The sequence below is a fragment of the Etheostoma cragini genome, chromosome 22 (assembly GCF_013103735.1).
Source record: "Etheostoma cragini isolate CJK2018 chromosome 22, CSU_Ecrag_1.0, whole genome shotgun sequence".
Classification (NCBI taxonomy): Eukaryota; Metazoa; Chordata; class Actinopteri; order Perciformes; family Percidae; genus Etheostoma; species Etheostoma cragini.
The window spans coordinates 15,357,050-15,371,786 of NC_048428.1; the positions used below are offsets into that span (position 1 = coordinate 15,357,050).

General features: G+C 39.8%; 1 protein-coding gene across 4 annotated transcripts in view; it reads right to left on the minus strand.

Moving 5' to 3' along the window:
- Positions 1–14,737, minus strand: part of lmbr1 (limb development membrane protein 1) — a 37,603-nt gene that overhangs the window by 8,408 nt on the left and 14,458 nt on the right. For all 4 annotated transcript variants that reach the window (XM_034862113.1, XM_034862114.1, XM_034862112.1 and 1 more), the window contains exons 7-15: positions 13,273–13,341; positions 13,073–13,137; positions 12,724–12,796; positions 8,429–8,518; positions 7,324–7,400; positions 6,790–6,867; positions 2,521–2,594; positions 2,171–2,261; positions 1,495–1,561 (exon numbers count right to left, since the gene is read on the minus strand). In XM_034862113.1, coding sequence (XP_034718004.1) covers positions 1,495–1,561; positions 2,171–2,261; positions 2,521–2,594; positions 6,790–6,867; positions 7,324–7,400; positions 8,429–8,518; positions 12,724–12,796; positions 13,073–13,137; positions 13,273–13,341 — 684 coding nt within the window. The remainder of the gene's footprint in view (positions 1–1,494; positions 1,562–2,170; positions 2,262–2,520; positions 2,595–6,789; positions 6,868–7,323; positions 7,401–8,428; positions 8,519–12,723; positions 12,797–13,072; positions 13,138–13,272; positions 13,342–14,737) is intronic.

Here is a 14,737-nt window from a genome sequence, read left to right on the forward strand (position 1 = left end):
GTTAAATGTATTAGTACAATAGGCTATAAATTAGCATTATCTCTGCAGACATTGTAAAAAATAAAGCCCATACATTTTTATTTTGAGCAAAAGAGGAACCCGGCGAAGGGTGTATGCAAGGTTCAAGTAACAAGACTTTAAAATCAATGAAGCGACTACAAATGTTATCATAATGGCTAGTAACAACAGCTACTGTGTCAATGTTTTAAAAGCGGTTTTCAATATGTCATATTCAAAATTTGTTTCCATGTAAAAAGCTTTGTCAATATTTTAAGGCCCATGCACATACCTGTCCTTCACTTATATAGTTCTCCACTGGTTTTTACACCATATTTGCACACAAGGAGAAGGAGCGCAAACACGCAGTATAAAAATGTATGCAATACAACAAAATAGTTAAGTTGCAGGCCAGATACCAACAATAAGCTGAAACTCTCTATAAAGCTGAGTAAACACAATGTCACATTAATGAAAATTAAACTCCATGGTGCCCAAGTTAACACGCCTAAACTAATTGATAAAGTGCAACTACTCAACTTAAAAACCTAACCAGCTTTTCCATTTAAAGTTTCCAAACAACCATCATCTGTTTGGAAACTGGTGATTGTACAGTATTCAGTTTATTCAAATTAACACACTATTTGTCATTATAGTATGAAAAACAGACATACTGTAGCATACTTTTTGTGTCGTGGTACAGTTTTCCTTTCTCTTATACAGTGTATGTTTCCCACATTGACATGCACAAAAAACACCTCACATCAAGACACAAAACCCTTTCTTGTCTCCTAACATCACACTTTGTCACACTCAACTCTCCACATGTCTTTTCTTTAGCTGGGAGGCCTTCTCTCTTCAACTCTGTCTCATGCATTTATTCCTTTTTAATCTATTCAGCGTCACAAAGCAGAACCTGTTGATATTTTGTAAAGCTCCCAATGAGTCACTGTATGCTTGCTCCGCTCCGTCCCATTTACCCACTCTGTTGGTCTCTCTCACACACACATTCAAATACGCACAAAGTAGTGCTATTTGAACAGCTGTGCTCCGCACTCTGCATGTTTATTAGTGCCATTGTGATTGTGCTACTCCTGTCATTTTTACTCCTTCACCCTGCACTCTTTCTAATGTCACTATGGGAAACCCTAGGAGAATTCTTGCAAAACTTAATGGTCTGCTGTTGGTGGCATCTGACTGTTGTGGGGGAGGGGCATTTACTAAATCTGGTTCTTATGTTGTGATGACATCTCTGAAAATTCATTTCAAACTACATTTCTCTTAAAGAAATGGTTTGATAGTTAGGGAAATACTGGTATGCTTATTCTCATTAAGAATTGTTAGATTAAATATCGATACGATAAGAAGTGACACTATTTCTGCTAAATGTGAAGCTATAGCCAGCAGGCAGTTTGCTAATCATAAAAACAGCTAGTATGGCTATGTCCAAAGATAGCAAAATGTTACTTTAAACATTTAATTTGTACACACACTCACCTAGAGTTCTGGACATTACTGGCAGGGCTGAACTCAGGACCAAGATGGACACACAGCAACCAATGATCTACAAATCAACAGATAATGAAACTTCAGATCTTTCAAGCACGTAATGTACAGTTATGAGACGTGAAAAAAGAGAACCCATTGCACCAACAGTTTTAGCTAAGACAGACGCACACACCACTTAATGTTAAATTGGTTCCACATATTGTACAATCAGTACTTCTGAAGTTGCTCATTACCAGGTTCTCTCTGTTGTCCCTTCAAGCCCTTTCACTGGAGCGTCATGGCTAGTTAACAAGCCTTACCACTCCCAAACTCATTACCAAGTGAATAGGTACCGCAATGGGCCAAACAGAGCACGCATCCGCCACCCCCTTCCAAAACCCCCACTCTCCCTCTGATGTACAAGAAAGGGGATTGCACTTTGCCAATGTTTGCGCAACTAACAAACAAATATTGGACAGATCAACTAAAGCCATTGAGGAGGCCCTGAGGAAAACATTAGTGAGCAGTAGGAGTTCAGAGTGAGAGGAAGGCGGGAGAGAAAAGGGGGGAAAAAGAGGGAATAGAAAAAACACAGGGGGTCCCAAACAGATCAGCACCTTAGGAGTAATCTTGGCACCCTTGGCCCCACTTCACCCCACACCCTCTCCTTCCATCACATCTTTACCGTTGTCATGGTTGTGTCATCGTTTCTGGGAGTTAGTCCCTCAAAGACTCTCAGGCTGTAGAAGCCGACAACAGAGGACACCATCAAGTAGCTGTTGAGAAAATCAATCAAGGACCAAAAACACTTCTCTGCTAGTAGCAATGCAGCTTCATTGAGTTGTCTTTTTAAGTATCCCAAGTCTGCACCTTTTCAGCTTTGATAATAGGTGATGAAACAGCACAACATGTCTTCCGGAAGGTGTCCGGCTGAACTATGTCCTTGGTAAACAAAGCAGGCTTGACAATGTTGCTCTTGGCCATGGAGCATACTACTTTGGCCACAGACAAAGGGGGGGGGCACAAAAAGGATACAATATGAGGATGATCTCCAACACTGCCTGAGCCACACCAAATGTGGAAAGAGAGGTGTTCCCAATGCCTCGGTCCTGGTAGATGAAGACACAGACAGAAAGCTAGGTTATTTAATGTCCTCACACACCAAACTTATATCAACACATCACAAAAAATGAAAAGGGGAAATGACAAGCAGGCAGTTGCATCCACATGCCATTGTAGAAATCCTGCAAAGTAAGTATGTGGTGCATGAAGAAATTCCCCACTTGAGAAAGACAGAATCAAATTGGCTAAGTAATGAATGGAACAAGATGAAAGAGGCTCTTTTCAAATCACTGTCGATCATACAATATGTGAACAGGTGTTCAAACAAAAACGGAACATTGCTTACGGTAAGAAGAGTGTACAGGCTGAAAGCAAGCCAAAAACATAAAAACAACAAAACAAATACTTCAGCAAACACTAGCGTCCCCCCCCCCCCCCCCCCCCCCCCCCCCCCCCCCCCCCCCCCCCCCGAACCCCCAAAGCCCTGAGGCCTTTTGAAACAGGAGAAGGAAAGAGACATAAATCTACATATGCTGAACATACCAAACATCTGTGTAGCCAAATGATAAATATTTGATTTTGTCGAACTTGGCACCGGGTTTGATTCTCCAAAGGATCAGTGTATTGTATGGGGCATCTACAGTACTAAAAATGATGTCCATAGACTGCTCACTTCCAACTTATACAAGTTTTACATTAAATAAGTAACTTATTTAACTTATCTTAAGTTGTTTAAAAACTGCCTAAAAACTATGTCCATTTTTTATATTGTAGATAATCATATGCAGACAAAGTATATGTTGTTACAACTATACAGTTAATTCCCAATCGTTACATAGTCTACAGTACAATACTCCTATCCTGTATCCGGTTTCTGTACAATGCTTACATATATTCAATGTATAGTTTATTTGTATAGCAATGCATTTCAAATACAGCACCTTGCCATACTAATGAATGGCATCAATGTGCAATGCTTATATACAGTTAGTATTTGCTATTCTTGCACAAATGCACAGTATGTATTTAGAGTATTTAGAGATTGTTTTTAGTTTATTATTTTATTTTTTCCAAATCCACCTTGATTGTCCTGCTTTGTAAAAGAGCCTAAGAAGAAAAGGAAAGCCTGGCATGTTGTTTCATGCCTTTTTATGCAACTTTCATCCCTGGGAGCTTACTGCAGAACCATGGTGCAGTGCTCTTTCTGTCTCACACAGGGAATTAGCAGACAGCATCTGATGTAATTTATTAATGGAGGGAGGGTGGGCATGCATTAAGATTGTGCGTGTGTACTTGCAATATGGGTGCATGCGCGCACTAAGGACAGCTAGCTTTCACAGTACGCCTCCTTTCAACTCTTCTTTTCATTCCAGTAGCATGGAGGGTGATGGAGTGTGTGTTTGTGTGTCAAAGAAAGGGAGGGCTCGGTGTTGAGGGGGCTGGTAAATTTGCCTGTGCTGCCTGCCATGGCTATTTCAGCAGACACATTGCATTTGTTGTTTGTAAGATTAACACCTTGCAATACCTGAACGCTGGCGAGGTTGTCAGTGTCGTATTAACACAGATGACTGTGCCTGACGTCCTGACCATTTGACCTCAGGTGTCCCCCTGTATTGTATTTTTGACTTAATTCATTTAAACATGGAAAGCTAAGGTAACCAGGAGATATCTTAATGCTTCTCTTCTACCTTTCACATAGTTGTAACTCTCACTCACTACCCCTCCTAACCATCATCCACACCACATAATTCCCCCGGCTATCCCACATCTAACGAGGAGAAGGAAGCAGTGATAAAAACACAGTAAATATAATATATAAAGGTGCCACTAACTTCAGGTACAGAGTTCTAAAGGGGTCTGGATGTTTGAGTGGGAACTACCCTACAGTAAATGCATCTGTTCTGAACTAAAGTCTTCATTATCAACAACTTAAGCCGTACTTTTCCATTGCCTTTTTTTTTTTTTTTTTTTTGGTGGGGGCTACATCTTATCTTTTTTTGACCACACTAGCATTGACTTATTGATCCAATTATGACCATTTGCCCCTAAAGTATAATGAACGAAAAAAAAACTGCTATGCTGACGCCATCTACAACGTCCAAGATGGCACTCAAGTCAGAATGACTTTGTTTTAAATTTGGAGGTTGGTGGTACTGTTATAAATATAAATCCATTCCTTTATATATTTCCTTCTAGATGTCTGAATCATCGGAAAGAGATTTCAAAGACACATTTGGACATACGGTTTGCTCAAACCCCACCATATTGAGGCTGTATCTTTATTCATTGAAGTAGTTCAAGCAATTATGAGTTGTGCTATCTATTTTTTTAGTCTCACATATTTAAATCCTATTCCTCTTGCCATAAAAATGTCAACATCATTTATCAATTTATTTTTTTTCACTGTAGAGCTAGACATTTATTGCCAAAGAGTAGTACAACAGTAGTCCCAGAGGTACATTCACTCTCACTGTAAGACCATATTGTCAAATTGTGCAGGAATCATTTTCTCATATTTAGTTTTAAATAATATACTATATAGTGAGCAGTGTGATGACATGTTGATATATTACCTGAAATGGAATTTAACCTTTCCCTCTAGTTCTGCTGGGTGCTAACCTTATAGCATCATGGCTGTAGATTTTAAGATGAATTCACATTATCATAGCCAGCATGGATATTTTTTTACATTCACTTTCACTCACAAAAGTTGAAAGATCATAGCAAAGGTAAGCTTGTAAGGGGAAGTCTGAAGGTGCAATTATGTGAGTTTGTGTGAGAAGGGCAACTTTAGTGAGGTGACAATTGCCGTCCAGTTGCAGCTAATTGTCCATTTTATAAAATACAGTGTCAAATGTTGTGGCTACCCAAGAGAAGAGCCTGCAATAACAATTTTATTGGTCCCTCTTAGTGCTTGTTCATCAAGCTGTAAAAAAAGTGTCCTTTGACAGAGGCAGCTCCAGTTCCCCGCCCTCCTTCCCCTTGTTGCTTCTACAGCATCTCTGCTCCTCATCTCATCCACCTGCTTCTCCTCCCTGTTCTTTTCTTACCTCTCCCCTAGATCCTCATCATCCTTCTCCACCTCCATCATTTGCTCTTTAAAAGGCAATTGGGGCACTGCTCAGTATGCTACGAACTACAGCGGGACGCTTGGAAGGAAAGGAAGACAAACATTGACAGGGCACTTCCATTGCCCCCCCACCACACACACACACACACACACACACACACATACATTTGACTTTCCCACAGTCTCTTGGCACCTAGTACCTCCTCCAGACCTCAGACAGCCGGTCTCTATAATTCTTGCTATATTCTGTCCTCTGTCCTTATCTCCTTCCACAGAGTGTGCGGGTAACTGCAAGGGAATTTCTGTGCTAGAGGGGCAGAGAGTTCGGGAGCTGAAGGGTGGGGATAACAGATTGGATAGATGTATCATAAGTATTGATTGTTTTGGAGGACGAGACTCCCCCACCCCTTGTAGTGCTGTGAGATCAGAGGTGTGGCATCCATCCAGCTCAACAAACGCATAAACCATTTAGTGGGGCCACACTGTCAGGTAGGACAGCTTCAAGCTGCATGACAAGTGTAATTTGGGGGATTTTCTGTGACGCGTCATGCCAAAGAAAACATCTCTGCTCAATAAAATAATTGGAATGTCGAGGGCAGCTCTGTCAGTTGCCCGCGAGAGATGCAAAATTAAATGAGGGAGAAATAGGATACATTATGTTGCCCCCTCTCAGACAAGAATGCAACCACAAAAGCACACACATTCAAGCACATGCATGCATGCCCCTCTGTCACTGCAGATAAGGAGAGCTTAAAACACATTGCACGTTAGGCAGAGATGAGAATCTCTGAGAGCCATTACACACTCAGTTTGTCTGCCTCACAGTAAGAGCCCTTAACCTGGCCTTGTCTGCCTTTGCAGGAGGGAGGAAAAGCAGCTTATGTCACCAACTGTGGACTTGAGACAAGTAGCAAACTCACTGAATCTTCACACTGCTTTGAAATGATTTCCAATGAGCTTCCAAAACAAAACCAAAGGCACGAGGTTCAAGCCTGATTAACATCTGGTCATGCCTTTTCTTTACAAGCATCTCAGCATATCCAGAATTTGATTTATGTCTCCGCCAGCAACATGGCAGGTCTGATAGGCAAGCTCTTATGCAGTTTACATTCTGGGTGTGTGTATGTATGTGTGTGAAGTAAGAATGTACTTAGGTTAGACAGTAGGCTTACCGTGGATCCCTTGGGCATGGCAGTCTCATCCACTAAAAGGTATAGGATATTCAATACCACCATAATAACTGAGATTGTCTGCATAAAGAGAGGAAGAAAAAGATTTGTTTACACATGTTAAATTATAAAAACATTAATCAAATCCCTAAAGTATCCGCCATTATGATATAATTTAATTTTGGGGGCCTTGCTGATCCGTAAGTATGGTAATGCATTACAACTATCTTGTGATTGTAAACTGCTCCAACATTAAGCTTCTCAAAACCTGAACAATGTGGGGGTTGTTTGATGCACGTGCCATGCGTCTCACATGGTCTTCCTGCCTCATCTAACAGTATCAAACAGCATGTATATCATCCCCACACTATAATCTTTTGAAAATCAAATCTTAAACAGCTATTAAACAAAAGTAATTTCCACACCCAAACTCCGAACTGTTAAGAGGATGGGGTTTGTCCCAATGGCCACCAGCCAGGCTGTATACGCCATGCATAAACAGTTTGGGCTTAATGATAGGTCAGTCCCAGCACTCACCGTTCCTGCGAGCAGGATCAGCATGACCATGGGATACAACAAGTTCTTCTCCCAACCTGATGCTTTCTTTCTTCTCTCTGAGGGCCAAAGTAAGAGGTTTTTACTCATAAGAAGTAAATGTAATAACTCTTTAATTGTGAGATTCAGAGATACAAACTACTTTCCACTAGTAGTTAATTAATATGTCTTCATCAAAGACAAACACTTAAACCTTAAGCCCTCTGGCTTTATTTACAGGGTTTGTACAGATGGTTTGGTAAAACATATGAGTGTGTGTAGCATACACAATCTCACCTCATTGTAACCACCCCCCCCTCTAGGTAATATACCTTTCATAACCTTAAAAAATTACGCTCTTCCTCTTTAATTAGTCACACTCATCATTGCCTTAATTAGTGGAAACAATAATAAATCTTGGATGAAAAAGAAATGCAACCAAATTAATTCTGTGATTTATATGTGTGCGTGTGTGCGTGTGTGTGTGACTACCGTGCCTCATTCTCCCAAGCCAGATTTAACGTTTCAAGTTTATGTCTTCCATCTTCCTCTTCTTTCAGCAGCTCATCAGTCATGTGTGTAGACATTGCTGACAGCTTGTAGACCACATGCACTATTTCTTCTATTATGGACATCCACAGTACCCTGCAATGTGTATCTGACTGCCCTTTAGTCCTTGCCATATTGACTTTCTTTCTCTTTTTCCAACCTTGTTAGTCCTCCTTATTCTCAAAGTGCACACACCCTGCATGCCCGAGAAGTTTGCCAAGTGCACTTTATATGCACCATCCTTCTAAATTAATGACATCACTAAAAGGCTTGCTACAATATAAAGTTTGCATCTTGTCCAATATCCTAAGTGCCTTTGTGCTCTCCTCCCCCAACCCTGCTCCCCAAAAGGCTCAGGCCTCATTTATAATATCCTAAAATGGATGGAAAATTATCAGGCAGTTCTGGTCCAAGTCCAAATTAGAAAATTAAGGCAGACAGGGAGAAAGCGGCTGCCTGTCAGCAATATGTAAAAAGCTAACTTCTTGGCATATATTCCCATGGTAATTCAAGGTCTAAACAGAATTTATCAGCCCCTTCACATAATACAAATACTTACCTAATTTATTTCTCTGATTTCGAAAATAGTCAAGTTCTTTGTTTAGCTGGTGAGTAAAGCACCCTCGAGTATAGGTGTATGAGGACGATCCTGCGGAAACAGAAACCATTAATATTAATTAAACAAGTTGCATAATAAGATGTTGTCAAGGACTGCATTTTCATTGTCGATAAATCTGCAGATATTTTCACAAAATTATTCAAGTCTATGAAATGTCAACAGAATTGTAGAAATGCCAATCAATACTTCTGAGAGTCTTGTTGTGTCATCTTCAACAGTCCAAACCCCAAAGTTATTCCATTTTAAATTATAGAAAACACAGAAGAAAAGAAGAAACAAGGAAAAAATGTAATATCTGAGAAGCTTGAACCAACATTTGTTTTGCTTGATTAAATAACCCACAATTATTAATTGATTATCAAAATAGTCAATACATTTTGTCAATCAACTAATTGTTTCAGCTCTAATGTTGTTTTAACAGATACTAAATCTACTACTACTACTACTACGAGTGGCATGTATACTGTATATGCCAGACAACTCAAACTCTTGATTCAGTTGGAAAACACTATTTTTAGAAAATTCTCATACACTAAATCAGCAAAAGAATATAAGATGATATCCTAATTAAGAATAGTTTAACTCCTCACTGTCTTACCTCAGCTTATGGTATTTGATTTATATTTATTAAGTAATCCTAACAAGTAATGCTGCTCAGAACATAACAATGTGATCTCAAACAAGTAAAAAATAATCTCTTGTGTCAGGAGCTGTCTAGCACATGCCACAACTGGTTAAATGAAGACAGCAAGGGATTCTCCAGGAAAACCACAAGGCCGGCTCATTTAAGGCTAATTTATCTATTTTACTCTGTTTTCCTTCCAGCTTGACGCTCTAGCTTAGAGGCCCCTAGGAGCCTTAGTGGAAGAGTATCCATTTGCATCCCCTGGGGTGATTGGCAGATCAAGACCAATTAGTTCAGTGTTACACCGTTACTAGCGTGCAATAAAAATACCATCTTTCATCTTTGTTACAGGAGTGAAGGACCAATCACTTTGATCAAACAAATCTCTCTCCTCTGTTATTATGACACGCCCTGTCTGGATGGGTTTAAGTAGGCAAAAGAGGTGAGATAGACAGGGAGAGAGGGTTAACAGTCTTGTCTGTGCCCTCGCAGATACCTGTTCCAGGATCTAAGCAGGGGAAAGTTTGAACCCTCCGAGCAAATGCAGTCACAACAAAACAGGAAATGTCACGGACAGTTCAACGGCTCTTTTTCTCCAAAGATGAACAGAACACTATGCCTCGGGGTAGCCAAATCTGCTCAGCCGCAAATTAACCAGTCTATAACCTTTATGCATAACATATCTAAACATGGCCTTACCAGTCACCCAGGACAGATAAATCATTAATCAAATTATGAAAAATGCAAATCTAAAGACAAAGATCAATATAATCCCTTGTTTAGGATTGTGGAGGAAACCAGGAGAATTTCAACTGCAGTATCTTTAATGGCATCACTCTAAACTGGAGTTAAATATATCCTCCTTTTCTTTCTGCTGGCAGCATCACGGTAAAGACTGAGTTACAGCAAGGCAGAGATGCTGAGTGAGGCTTCTGGCAGCCAGGAAGGCCCAGAGTAATTCAACATATCCTCTCCAACCTTCACCACAGCCGAAAAATTACGTCATCCACACATATGCTAAACACCATGCTGAGACAACAGAGGCACTGGCAAGGTCATTGTGGCACATAGCATCTGGACAGGCCTTCAGTTGCTCTGCTAACAGCAGATCAGGGTCTTAAGAGGGCAGCGTGGACAAATGTGTATGCCAAAGTGCCTGTACTGCAGTACAGTTGTTAGGGGTTGGGGAATTTTTTTTTAGATGCATCGCGATTCTCTCTAGCACAATTCGATGCTCAATTCTGATAAGTTAATAATTTGTATGTGTTTATTTTTATTTAAAAGTTACTGTCTCCAGACAAGTACAATTCAGAATACAGAGTGACTGAAACTTAGAGTTCAGAAGTGAAGAAAGACAAAACACAAAAATGGCCAAACAAACAAACAAAAGTATTTTTATATATACACACACACACACACACACACACACACACACACATACACATACACACACACACACACACACACACACACGATCTAAGACATAAAGGCTGTTCATCTACTTTATCACAATACATCTGACCACCTCCTGTTTCATGTTCTAAGAAGCCAATTATCCACCTTTTAACATGACTGCGCCTCTTCATTAAAAGAAATACTGCATATGTCAAAATCTAACAAACTCAAATGCTTATTTTAATTAAATCACGCATTGAAATGTATATAATCAAATTCTTGGCCTCTGAATCGGATCGAAAGGTGCCCAGAGATTCTCATCCCTAACATTCATGTACTCACTAGATTGCACATTTACAATATCGTCTAAGCTAATAACCCAAAGAATAAGAAGCACAATGGATATTTAATTGGATACAATTTGCAGGCAATAATTGGAAGCTCCCTTTGTACTTAAGTACTTTGAGGTACAGACAAAACAAAGATCTTACAGCATAGAAGATTCAACAAGCAAGGCCAGTTGCACACTATTCTCCAACTCAAACATAAGCACCACCTTTAATGTAATTATTGCTTTCTGCAAGGTTTGGCATTTTTGCTAAAAACACATCTTCAAAATTGACCTCTTTTCTTGGATGTCTATAACATTTGTAAACTTCAAGACTCAATACATTTAAAATCAGTAAAGAACGGGTGCGAGATTTTGTAAGTAAATTGTACAAATGTATACTCATAAATTAAGTGTCAGCAGTTTATCTCATCGTTCTAGGGGCATGTCTCTAAAAAGTAGGCTCATCATACCCTTGACAAGAAAAACAGACGTGTCCAATCAGTCAATTTATGTCGTAACCTTCTGATCTGTAAGATTAAAATATCAACAATGTCATTACATGTAGAGAGAGGAGAACAAAAGGGCCAGACATGTAAATAAACATTGATGCATCAGCTGATGTGGCTCAACAGGCCACATCTGCAAACACAGAATAGAGTATAATCTTTTAGATGCAAAGTGCACACAGGTGAAGCAAGAAGACAACATTGCTCGCCTCTGGAGTGTGTCCTGTGAACTGTTCTTGAACTGCAGTCTACTCAGCGAGCTCAGCAGATCAAAGGGACACCACTCTAGCCTTCAGTTTCACCTATGTGTGAGCATAAAACGTTGAGCGTGTGCATGTGCATACAGTGTGTGCATAAAATAATTCATGTCAACATCCTCCTTTTTCTCCAATTCCCAACTTTTAGAACAGGCAAAAGTGGATTGCAGCCTGGCCTCAGTGCGCACATTAAGATGTTGACCACAGTTATTTTCTTGCCTCCCAGAGACTTGTAAAGATCAAACAGTGTTGGAGCAGATAAGGAACAGATTACAATTATTCTATCAGTTAGTTCAAAGCAGGGCAGTGTGAAACAAGCCTGAAGGAACCATACGCATTGGTGGCAGTCTATAAAGGTGGCCGGTGTGGCATTCGAAAACATGCTTAATCTAGGAGCAATCTCCCTTACCTCCGGGTTTGAAAAGATGTTCATCCTCTTTATTTACTCGCATCTGTACACTTGGTTGCGTGCTTGAGTTAATATTAAAGTAGGTTTTGGAATTTGGCCCAAATACTTCCTGCTTTTTGAGATTATTCAACGTCAAACAAGGAATTTGGTAACACAGAGGGATGGACATGAAAAGGAAATGCAGGCTAAAAAAAAATAATCTTCACCATCCTTAAACTCTTTAAACTTCCCTTTGTGCCCCAAGTCCAGAGAACGGCACAAGGCTCCTTGTCTCCTTTCAGAAGTTTGAAAACTGAAATTTGGATCTAATGTCCACAGGACCAAGCCAAAAGTTCTTGTAAAAGATGGATGGAAATGAATTCCATCCTATTACCCAAACTACCATTCTAGGACTGACATTAAATGAGGCAATCATTTCATCAGCAGTGACAGTGACCCTGAAATGTCCTAAATGGATCCTTAAAAACTTCCTAAACATAAAATATGGTCCTTGCCATGTGGCTGCTTTGCCCTTTAGCAGAAAGTTATGAGTGAGACGGCGGTGGGGAAAGGCCGCTGACGAGTGTGTGTGGATTTTTTGCCAGTGCATAAGTGTGTGTGGCTGAATTTTCAATGCTAATTGATTCCAGTGTGGCACACTCCATCACACCCAATAGGGCAGCCAACCCCTCCCCTAGTCTATAATGTGCCAACACGTCTTCCACAGACATACCGTTTAATCTCCTCTGAAGGGCTTCCTCCTGCAAATGGATGCAGTAAATCTGCTCATCCAGGTCCTCCAGGATCTGAAGGGAAGGAGCAGAGGAGGAAGAGATGAAATGGGTTATAATTAGGCTCAAAGTGGGACTGGAGAGATGGCAGATGGGAGGATGAGTTGGTGATGTATTTGTAGTCCACTGTCGCACATTTAAATGGCCGACTGAGGCAGACATTTATCCAAATGGAGGAGCAAAGTGGCTTCAAGTCTGAACATTCAAGTTCAACTCCGTATTCTTTCAGCTAGTTCTAAATTTCTACTGACCAAACCATTTACTGAACAACCATAAATTCTGATTACTTACTGTTGGCTTGACTAGTAACTGGCCCATGATGGTGAACATCCTGGACAATCCCACAGGAGTACACACTATACATGTGACAGAAAACAGTGTGATTGTTTAACCACAATAAGGTGGAATAATTCAGCAATTTTAATTTAATGGTAGCTCAACACATCAACAATAATATTAAGGTTTTCTTTTAGTGAAAGTAAATGGCTTACTGAGTAAAAGCAGTCCTCCCATCAGAGATATACAGGAGTAGAGGTATGGAAGGTAAAATTCCCAAAGATCTACAGACAACAAATATATTGAATTAATAAATTATGGAAAGAAAACAGTTTAACATTTTGGGAAATACACAAGAATTAGTTCCAGCACATAACTCCTACCAAAACCACAAATTGCCTTTTTTTCATGTGTGAAGGGATTAAACAAACTATATATAATGTGTTATATTGAGCTTAAGAGGTGCTGGTAGGCATATTTTTGAACTGTGGGGCTGAGATGGGAAGTAACAAAGTACAAATACTTTGTTACTGTTCCCAAGTAGATTTTCAGATATTTTTACTTTACTATTTATTTTTTTGGCAACTTTTTACTTTTACTTCTTACATTTTAACACGAATTTTGGTACTCTCCTTTTACATTTTACAAAACTGTCTCGTAACTTTAGTTTTGTACAAAAGGTCGTCTCTCAGGTTTGATTGTGACTGCTTGTCAGAGAATAGCGTCGACCCGCGCCTCACACCACGAGCGGGCGCGCACAGAAAAAGTGAGAGAAAAGAAAGACTAGCTGCCCGGGGGATAATCAGCTGAGATTGTGTGTGTCAGTCCTTGAGAACTGTAAGTCGTACAACTTACAGTATGTTGTCAGTTCATTTAAGCCTGTTGTTGTACTAGCCTATAGTTCTGGCAATCTTAAAGTTAGCTATTGATGTTGTTGTTTGTGTTCTTCACCTGTTACCCAGATTACACCTGGCTGATTCATAATGGAGATTGTTGAACGCCCTTGCTCACGTTTGTATTTTAAGTGCATTATTTACATGCTACAGTTACACTGCATTAGGATAATGTCATTAATAGTGGGTTTATTGTTATTTACTAGCATATATGATTCATTTGCATTGTGTATGGTAGCCTTTTCAATGTTATTTATTTTCCACTTAATAACCACACACGAACACACAGCCATAGCAGAGCCATGCCCAGGTTTGTCCTGTTGCTTGATTGTAAAAAAGCTTCAAAAGAGAGAAGTTGTCTCCGTCCGTGTTCTAACAGACACACCTGGTAGCTTTGTCATTTGCAAGACTACTTTTACTATTATACTTTAAGTACATTTCCAAGCCTGTACTTTGTTACTTTTACTTGAGTAAAGAAGTTAAATCAGTACTTCTACTTTTACCAGAGTATTTTTTTAACACAAGTATCTATACTTCTACTTGAGTACGGGAAGTGAGTTCTTTTGCCATCTCTGCTGTGGAGTGAGTCAAACTAGCTGTTTACTTGATTCCAGCATTTATGCTAAGTTAGGTTAAGCTAACCAACTTGGGCATCAAGCTTCATAGTTATTGCAAAGACATAACAGGGATATTAATCTTCTCATCCAAAGCTCTGCCAGAAGTGAAAAAGCACCTTTCCAAATTTGTTCCTCCGAGTTTCAAAGAAAACAAGAGATTTACAAGCGCA